A 10,626-nucleotide genomic window follows, 5' to 3' on the forward strand; every position below is an offset into this window, starting at 1 on the left:
CCAAAACTGGATATTATTTTATTGTAGTTGGTCCTGCGAAGATAGTCATTCCAATAAATCTTCTGGGATAATTTGGAGCACCTCTATGGTTAAGTTAGGTAATTGCAGCCTTTACCGGCTTCGTATGTTTTACTGGCTGACTTTTTACGTTTAACGTTCAAATATTATTATAACTCTATCGCTATAGAATACTACATTACTACATTACATTACTATCATTTATAATTACTAATATTATTATAGTACTACTATTATTGTATTGTACTTATATTCTATTTTTATTTTTATTTATTTATACTACACCATTTGAAATTCAGATCAAATTTAACTCAAATATAAATTCAATTACTTTGAAAAAATCTGATATTACTATAGTTATTGAAGTTAAATTAATGAATCCAATAATTAAGTGATTTTTTTTATAAAATCTTTTAAATGAACTAGAGATGGACAAGATGATTGCCGAGACGTTTAAAAGTACGCAAAATACGTTAATCAATTATCATCACAATCATTTAAATTTTTTCAATCACAGAAATTTAATTTTTTTTCTTTAAATTTCGTCAGTAGACACTCACAGTATCGTTATCCTTACGACTTTATCCCATCAACCCACTTCGACGTCGTTTTTCGTGGTCCTTGGCATTATTTTCCGCTCCTTCAGTTGGAAAACGGAATTTCTGGAGTAGTGTTTCTTACCGCTCTCACTCTTTTTCCCGGATTCCTCATTCTTTAATGGCGAACTCACAAACAACCGGCATAGTTCTCTCATTAACACGAAGAAGTTCAACGTAAACGTATCGTTGAGGAAAACTTCTGAGGTTTGAACTTCCATTATGAATGGAGGAAAAGACCTCCAGACCTCAGAAAGACCTCGTTACGCCATCTTGTCGAGTGTTTTCTTGCATGCATACTTGTTCGATTCTCTCCTCGAGGTAAGTATTTGTTCTGGATTCCTTGGAAGAGGACGAAGTTACTTTTACTTTGATCTTGATTACTTTGATTTACTTTTACTTTGTGAATCATACTAGGACCTCCACCTACTGATGGTGAGAGGTCCCAACTCTGATAATTCCTGGACTGTGAATTCAGCGGCTCCATGGAGAAAATAATGGAAGTAAATAAGTAAATAAATTTTGTTAGGAGTTTTTCAATTCTTCGGTTTTTTTTTAATTTTACGAGTGACTAATCGCCTGTTGTGCAAATATTTTCTATGCGTTCCAGAACAAATATAAATGTCGAAAAAGACAAATGTCAAAGACTTAAAAATAAATAAATAAAGAATAAATGGATAAACAATGAGCAAAATATATAATATATGGAATATATAACAAGTAAACAATCTGAGAATCATTTTTCCGGATTGTTTTCAACTAAAAGTGAAAGATGCGTGATTCTCATCAACATGCTCATAAAAAAACCCCTAGCGTTAGCGGTTCTTCGGTTGCAACCAGTTCATGTTTGTTAGTTGTACACAACCATGATAGTTACCTCATAAACCAGTAATAGAAGAAGAAGTAGTAGTAGTAGTAGCAGCATGTGATGGTGGCATTAGACTCAATAAACGAGGTCGTTGTTTGGCGCATGAGTTCTTCCGCTGTTGCTGCTGTCGTGTCACCTCCCTTTACCCTCATCCAGACCCGAACAGTTTCACCTTCGGCTGAGTTACCGTCAGTCACTCACTCCGACACCTTACCCGGCAGGTCGCGGATTCTCCGCAGAAATTCTCACTGACATTTTTTGTTAGCCATTCGTTGTTAGGAGCTTTTTTCAAGCACAAAAAGTCCTCGATAACTTTTCCATGGCTTTTCAGAATTTTAAAATTATTTATATTCATAATGTTACACGCTAGGTTGCGGTCGTTCTCCGAGGTTTTCACCGCTCCGGAGAATCGCTGGAAATTCCTCCTGATCCATTAGTTTTTTCTCTCGAACTTTCAAATGGCTACTGTTTTTTCTTGAAAACTCATTAAAATACTTAAGATTTCAATCTTTTAAACGATATGATTCTAATCCAGCCAGGACCGCTCATCATTTTTTTATCAATCCATCGCCAACTTGATAGGATTTCCGTCCTTTATCCTTCTAACGACTAATGACTAAAGAGGAAGGAGCGACCAGGATTCCTAAGAGAGTATCTTAAGAATTAAGCGTAGTGCTTAGAGGACTTTTTTATTTTTTCTTCCGTTTCTTTTTCTTTTTTCCCCGCCTTTTTATAGGTCCAGTTCCATTAGTGCGTAGGTGTTTCGAGACAAGGAGATTTCAAAAAACGAGAACAAACATCCCACACACACAATTCGTAAGGTTTCATAGTTTTTTACCTATAAATTGAATCTAAATTTCTAATTTAAATTCTTTAAATCCTTTAAATCTTTAAATTCCTTAAATTCTTTAATTCTTCAAATTAATTAATTAATTCTTTAAATTTTTTCTACTCTCTATTTTTAATATTACTCGCAGAATGATGTACTAGTTTAACTACTGCGATGACAATCCACCGCAAATTCATTTTTTTATTTTTTTATCCTATTTTTTCTCTACCTTATTGAGGAGCACAGAAGGAAACTTACATCTTTATTTTTGGTGCTAGTACAAAATTTGTTTGTTTTGTTACGAAACGAAAACTAAACGATGTGCACCGCGATAATTTGAAAAATACTAATTTTTCTTCTTTTTTTCTTCATTCGAAGAGTTTTTGTACTAATTCTATTGTGTTTTTTCTTTCCAAAAATGAGAAAAATTAAGGAATTACTCTTTTTTCATCTTTCAGCTTGGATGAAGTCTGTTAAAATATGCTCTACAATAACTTTTAAATTTTACGTTGTTTTTTTCATGTTTTAAGTTCAATAAATTTTCGGCAAGTGCAACTACTTTTTTGTTGTTAAATTTAGAATTAAATCTCAAATACTATTTCTAGTTTCTAGTTTTTTAAACACTTTAAGGCTTATTTTTAAATTAGTCTTTATGAGAACCAAATAAGTTTTTTTCCATGCCGAATATTTAATTTAATTTATTATTTTATATTATGTTATTATTATTTATTATATTATTATTATTTATTATTATTTCTATTTTTATTTTTATTTATGTATTTTATTTAAGTTATTTTTGAAAAGTTTTTAGTGAAAAGATAAAAAAGCATTGTTTTATTTAATTTATTTTTGAAAAATTTTTAGTGAAAAGATAAAAAAAAAGCATCTAGAATAAGTCTTTTATTCTTGCAATTTTTAGGAAAAAAAACTCATGCGGAAAATAAGAAGCTCTCAAGTAATATCGCGTTTCTCCTATCCCTAAAAAAAGAGGGACGTGTTCTGCGAAAAAGCTGGGCTACGCTAGTGTTTTCAAGTGTTTTCCTTCATTTTCCGGTCATTCCTACTCGATTCTCATCGAAGAATGCTGAATCTCTGGATTTAGTATCTATACCACAACGTTTTCCATGTAAAAAAAAAATAAAACGTCACATACTTTCGAATTTCTATACGTTACGTCTATTCACAAACTCTATACTGTGAAGGTTGGAGGAAATTCCGTAAATTCATGCTGGGCCCTTTAGATTTGTGACGAATCGTCTATAAAGGTAAGAATCCTCAAAAATTCCCCTGAAATCCTGGAAATTCTCGGAAGTGGTTCGAAGTGACTCGATCCGGCTCTACTGAGATGACCGATGAGAACCAGACATTCTATCCACGTCTTATGGAATCGTCCGGGAATTCCCTGTTATTAAAGAGAAGAATACGATGACTATGTCTAGCTCGAGTACGAGTTTTCCGCCTACCCGAGAAGAATAGGCAGGTGGATTTCAAAAAATATGAATATACTACTACTTTACTAGTTGTTACTAATGGTTGCTTTACTAGTTCGAAGGGCTGCAATTATGGACGACATAAAATCCAGCACACTTGCTTCAAACTAAAGCTACCTCGTACTTTTATGTACTGTACGAAATTCTCTACACTGTCTAATCGGTCAGTAACTTTAGTAAAGAGTATCTATTATTATCATTGTTATTATTATTATTGTTATTATTATTATTATTATTATTATTATTATTATTATTATTATTATTATTATTATTATTATTATTATTATTATTATTATTATTATTACACCACTGCTACCATCTAACTTCTGTCCCAAAATCCGTCCTCGATGGATTAATCCGTCACAAACCGTGAACCGAATTCTCGGAATTGAGGAAAACTAAATTTCGAAGCTATCATTCGAAAACAAATGAGCTCCTGATTCCAAATATATCTTCAGAACTGGATTTTATTCAACACCTCTTCTAAAAGTAAGAATAGAGAAAAATTAAAATCTTTTTTCCTAAGAAAAACTTGTGGAATCCGTGGAACTCAAGTCGTTTGTTTGTCTAAAAGAAACTCTTTATTTTATTAATTTTCTCTTTATTTCAAATCATTAAGTTATATTTACCTTTTCAAACTTGGTTTATTTTTAGCAATTTATTTATTTTATTTATTTTTTTAGATTTATTTGACCTATTCATCTATTTATTTTAACTTTTCATCCTCGTAGATTTTACCACAGCTAAAAATGTTCCATTATATGTAAATAAATTATTATTGTGCCATTATTATCTATTATCTATTATTATTATTATTATTATTATTATTATTATTATTATTATTATTATTATTATCATTACTATTATTATTATTATTATTATTATTATTATCATTACTATTATTATTATTATTATTATTGTTATTATTATTATTATTATTATTATTATTATTATTATTATTATTATTATTATTATTATTATTATTATTATTATTATTATTATATACTACCACTATAATTAATACCAATTGCCATTTACTATTATTATGAGTTATTACTATACTATTACTTGGTAACTGTACTATTATACTATTCATCAGTAAAAAAAAATTCAAAAAAAAGTTCAATGGATATAATTTTGAATATCAGTGTACTATATTATAAAAATATTGGGTAAAAGGATTGTACGCGCCAGTAAACGAAGGGAAGGATACATCATAAAATGCTTGGATAATGGATAAGAGACAGGAATTCCGAGGAATTTCTTATCCGTACGTTTTTGCTGAGATCGTCATCGGAAAGAAGAATAACGAGCACATCTTTCGCTTCCGACATCCTTTCATATTCCAGCTTTCAGAGAGAGAATTTCCTTCCAGCACATGAGTGGCGGTTTTTTTCCCCGTTTTTCGTTTCCTAGCAATAGCCTCTCCACCTCCTCGGATGATGTATCGGGCCGACTGACAGTGGGAATGTCCTCGTCCTTGTTCTGGACGACGAGCGGCGCCGCCGCCCGCGCGAATGCGCGAAGCCCCCAGTCGAGGATGTGTGGTTGGTGGGAAGTTTGACGGCGGCGAACACAGCGAACATTTCAAGGATTTTCGAGGACCGGTGCCTCGCGTCGCACGCTCCCCGCCGTCGTTGTTCTGGATGTTATGTGGAGTGTGATCCTAATAGGGTATGAGAGGATGCTTTTGTGACGTCAAGTGAAATTCTTTTCATTCATAACACAACAGCACAATAGCCCGCTAGCGTTTTGTTTTTTTTTTTCTTTGCGGGCGCACGGGCAGAAATCATCCTGACTGGGAGTTGGGAATAACATTGAACGGAATCGTTACCCGTAGGAGGGATCTTCTAGGATCTGTTTGAATACACGAATCCAGAATCTGCATATAACATCTTATTTTTTGTCATTAATAATTTGCAAAAATTTTTGCATTATTTATTTGATTTCCGCCGTTGATTCACGTTCTTTTTGGAATTGCTCTAGATTTTTTGTGAATAGTGTTCTTTTTATGTTTTTTTATTTCTATTTGTTTATCTACAAAACAAATTCCTATAATTTGTGAAGTTATTTACATAATTAAATTTAATTATATAGAAGTAATTATAACTCAATTATATGATAGTATTTTAGAATTAATTTCAGGATTTCAATTTCGGATTTTGGCAGTAAATGATTCTTTTGTGTTTTTCAATGATCTACTCTTAATCTATCTAATATGTTCTGTTGATGTCATATGTTACTTAAGGCAGTTAAGCTAAGTTCCTTTTTTTTTAGGAAATTTCATAATTTCCTTGAAAAACTAAGAGTTTTCTTTTCGTCCCATGAATTGGAACAAAATTCGTTCTGCATTGTCGTTACATAAGTGATATTTTTATTTTTTAATATATTTATGTGATATGATTTTATAACAAAATATATGATTTTTTTTTCATGCATTCATCAACAACTCTTTCATTTTATCGAATCTTCTGACTCTTTAGAATATGTTTCTAATATTTATACTGTTCGAAGTCACCCCAAAATTGTTTAGTACAGTACGGTAGGTTACGGTGGCAGGTGATGAAGGGGTGAAGACACAGGCAATCAGTGGCTCCTCTCCGCCGACCAGAAGCTGTACGCAGTTCTTATTTTTTCCTGTGACTTTCCTTCTGTAGCTCTATTATTTCTTTTTTTTTCACTTTTCCCAACATAAATCCAGTATTCGTAGATGATTTTATTATAATAGAAAGTAGGGGAATCTATAATTAGCATCTGGATCGGCTTTTCCTGCCAACCTGTCAGCCTGGAGCCGGATCCAACCATATGTTATCGTTACTTTCTACAATGACTGTTGGTTTTTCTACCGCTCCAGGATCTTCCTGTTATCGTTCATTCACTGCACCTACTACACGTTCTTGCTGTCATTTTCATTCGCTTCGACAGTTTTGTCATCAACTCTCATTATCATCGATCCTGATGCAGGAACAGTGCAGTACTTTTCCTAGTGATTTGCCGGATTTATCGCCAGAACTGGTGTGAGGGTTCCTTCATCGCATAACAGCTAACGTTTCGATGTTTTCGTCTTCGTCAGGGCCTGGAAAATCTCAAGTGCCTCATCTCTCTCATTCAGAAATCATTCAAACTATAAACAAACAAAAACAACAACACATCGACTAGCACTTACCTCATTTGCTGGATCTGGTGTGGTAACAGACCAACACATACCACAACTATGGGCGCAGTACTTGGCTTTGAATGTTTGCTACACTAATTATTCAAGTGGTTCAAGAATAATTTATTTACGAATATCTTTTCACTCGAATAGAAGACCTCAGGACCTCAGCAGACCTCAGGATTTGAATAGAAGACCTCAGGACCTCAGCTAACGTTGGGTCTGCAAAATCCCTGATTAGCAGAAAGCGCGTCTATAACTTCGGAGTCTATCCCTCTACGAAAAAGTTTCCTAGACCTTTGAAAAGGTGAATTAAACCAGCGAATCCCGAAACATAGCGATGATAGGGTGATTATACATAAAGATAAGGTTAGGAGTGTTTTAAGCAATTTACAATGTCGTGGTGACGTTTAATTCCCCCTAGAAATCCAAGAAAACTCGTGTGAAATACCCAAGTGTGATCCTTTCTCCCCTACGATGCAACTTATTACGGGCAATAGAACGAGCACCATCCGCAGCTGGTCCGCGATTATGCGGATCCGGCAGCTTCTGCTGCCTGTTCGAGTTATATTAGTTGAATTGCGTAATTACGTTGAATGACAACAAGATTGCTCGCATTCCATTACGTAATAAGCTGCATCGTAGGGGAGATAGGATCAAACGGGGCTGTTTCGTACGCGCTTTTCTGGATTACTTGAGGGAATTTAGAGTGATCTCCTCTTCGTACTTCATAATCTCCTCCCCCCTCCCCCCACCATTTGGAGACCAACACGTCAATCGGATGCCACGGCTTAAGGGCATCACCCCACGAATCTGAGATGGCACGGATTTCTGGTGGAGTATCCACGTATGGGGTCATAGATTATGGAGAGGTGGGTGATCCCGTCAACTTCTTCCCAATTGCCGTAAAAAATGGCCTGGAAGATACGGCTTCGAGCGTCCCGGCGCGCTATTTTCTACAACGAGTTCGATTGGAGCGCGCCAGCCTTGTTCACGCGCCGCATCTTCCGGGTCATTTTTTAACGGAAATTAGGAAGAAATGGACGGAATCACCCACCTCGCCTTAGGATATGTTTCCTGTTGACAAAAAAAAATATAATTTGAAACTTTGGGCTGATCCTTCCTACCTTTCTCACCTCTGATTTCTACCTAGTCCCTAGTAATCGAATTTACTATTTGATTTCGAACTACGTTTCTGTTACGTTTGCATTTGTGCGCTATTAAAATGTAGAGGAAAAACTGGTTTTGTGCATTCATTCAACATTCCAGTAATGTTTTTTGTAAATTTAAAAATAAGGTCATTTTTCCACCACATTAGTCCGACAAATGGACGGTAAGCAAATGTGCAATTAAATCAACGAGCGGTAAAATGTCTTGCGCAGTGAGAGCAAGTTTGTATGGTTGAAAACAGAAAAAAAAACGCACCCAAAGGTTAGAGCATATGTTAGAATAGAATCCGAAACAGGTTTCGGATTCAACTGACAGCTGTCGCTTCCCAAAGATGACTGGCTTTCGGATACGATAAGTGTGAGTTTTTTTCGTAGAGCGAACGGGGAACGGTGGACATTTCATGAATTCCATATTTTTGCTTATATAGCTTTTAATGATCCCCCATTATAGTCATTGATACATCAAGAAATCCTGTCATTTACTTCAACATTCCACTTCCAGGGAACCTGTTTAGTTGTTCTTGAAATGTTTGTGCCAATTATTCCCGTCATAGTGATTTTTCCGAGGGAGGATTGAAATAGTGGAAAAAGTTCAACGAATTCGTTTAAATATCAGGTTTTTCCGAAAGTGACTAAATATACTGACTGGTTCTCTACCTGGTTAAGTGTGAGGGAGTTTTTCGTGACCGTGTGAAAATATTTGTCCTAATACGTAAATTATGAATCAAATATATTAGTGGATATTGTAGTGAATGAATTGTTATTGTGGATATTGTGGACAAACTAGGAAGTAGTTCATCCACAACATCGGATGAAGGACGGGTCAGGGCTCGGAAATTACCGGCCAACCCTAGTTCTCTCTCCTCAGAAGATGTCAACGCAAAGTGTGAGAACCGAGTAACTTCAACAAATAGTAAAGTTAAAGGATAAAGTGTCTGGCGTTAATCAATCCGCTTGGGACCCGCAAGAAATAGTAAAAAGAGAAAATTTGAGTTTTTTTTTCATTGAATGAACAGCAATGGAAAGATTGAACGATGCTGAACGTATTTTGAAACTTTTCAATTTCTAAGTAAACAACACGACAAGCTAGCTTTCGTCGACTTCCCTCGTCACTTTTTCTGTTCATTGAAAAAAAAAGAAAACGTGGATAAACCGAATTGATTGTCTATCCATTCGAATAGTCGAATGGATAGACAATCCGTATTCGAACACTGAGGTGTTTTACAGAAGACTTTTCTTCTTTTTTTGCCTGTTTTTATTTTCTTCTCTTCACATCCGCTCCTTTTCATGTCTTGTGCAGTAGAACTGTCAGGCTAACGTCGTTTCTCACTTGGCTCGTAGTGAATAATTTGTAAAATTCTAAAGAATAGCGGGTACCATTTAAGATTTCTCGTTTCGGAATCAAACTAGTTTTTATTGATAAAGTTCTTATTAGCAAACCTATATTTTTATTCTCGAAATAAAATTCAAGTGGGAAATTTTTGAAATTTTAAATGGATTTAGACTTGTACATGAAGATGGAAATTACTGTGAAATAAGTGTAAAAAAATAAAAATAATATAACTGTTCACTTATTTGAAACATGGTGCGCATTTGCCAGTATTCTCATTAAAATAATTATTTAAAAAATATTAAATCAATAAAATATTGTATTAATAAATATTAGTATTACTGCAACTTAATAAAAAAAAACTAAGCAGAACTGTTTTTTTCTACTCATAAAGGGCGCTACTTATTTTTGATTAGCCTAGAAAGAGTAGTGTTCGATTAGAGGAAATTGGAAAACGGAAAAGTTCTACCATGTAAAAAAAAGTGAGTGAGTCCGTCAAGTGAAGCGTCGCGGTCGCCAGTGCAAAAATAAGTACACATTTACAGCGACACAGTTTGGAAATGTTGTTCTATGAATCGAACAAACTTAAAGCTTTCATTTTTTATTCCCACTTTAATTAAAGCAAATATCAACTCAAAAAATTCTAAAAAAATTCATTTTTTAAAATTAAAATTAAAAATTAAAATTCACCACATTATAGATGAACAACATTACTTCATATTAAATCAGATTGAACAACTTACTACTATCTAAACAAATGTATAAATGTGAAATATGTGCACTGCATATTCTGGAAGAAAGGAAGCAAACAAGAAAGAGGTAGATTTTTCTGGAACAGAAATACGAAGAAATTTATAAAATGGTGCATAGTTTTGCCTGCATTACGAATGTAGCAGTCAGAAATCATAGCCAGTTTCTAACACCATCTCATAAATTCCCTCATCAAGTCCTCAATCGGTTGCGCATCTCTAATTTCACTCTTTTCTATCGTTCTTTTTTTTGAGTTCACTTCAGTAAATCATAAAATCCATTGGACCCATCTCTTCGCTCAATCTCAATGCGAATCCTAAGCAAATTTATTCTTTCGGAACGAGGATCAAGGATCCGTTTCTGTTCGACCAACTCGCAATTCTGACGGTGTGGAACCTGTCACTGTTTTATTTCGAGGCACC

At 34.3% G+C, this 10,626-nt stretch overlaps 1 protein-coding gene across 1 annotated transcript; it reads left to right on the forward strand.

Moving 5' to 3' along the window:
* Nucleotides 1-1,542: 1,542 nt before the first annotated feature.
* Nucleotides 1,543-4,174, forward strand: RB195_007918 (uncharacterized protein; the record flags this gene model as incomplete). The annotated part of the gene is made up of 2 exons (XM_064181810.1): nucleotides 1,543-1,670; nucleotides 3,979-4,174. The coding sequence occupies 2 exons, from the start codon at nucleotides 1,543-1,545 to the stop codon at nucleotides 4,172-4,174; spliced, it is 324 nt and encodes a 107-aa protein (XP_064038570.1).
* Nucleotides 4,175-10,626: the final 6,452 nt, after the last annotated feature.

This window comes from Necator americanus, chromosome I, assembly GCF_031761385.1.
Source record: "Necator americanus strain Aroian chromosome I, whole genome shotgun sequence".
NCBI classification, from domain to species: Eukaryota; Metazoa; Nematoda; class Chromadorea; order Rhabditida; family Ancylostomatidae; genus Necator; species Necator americanus.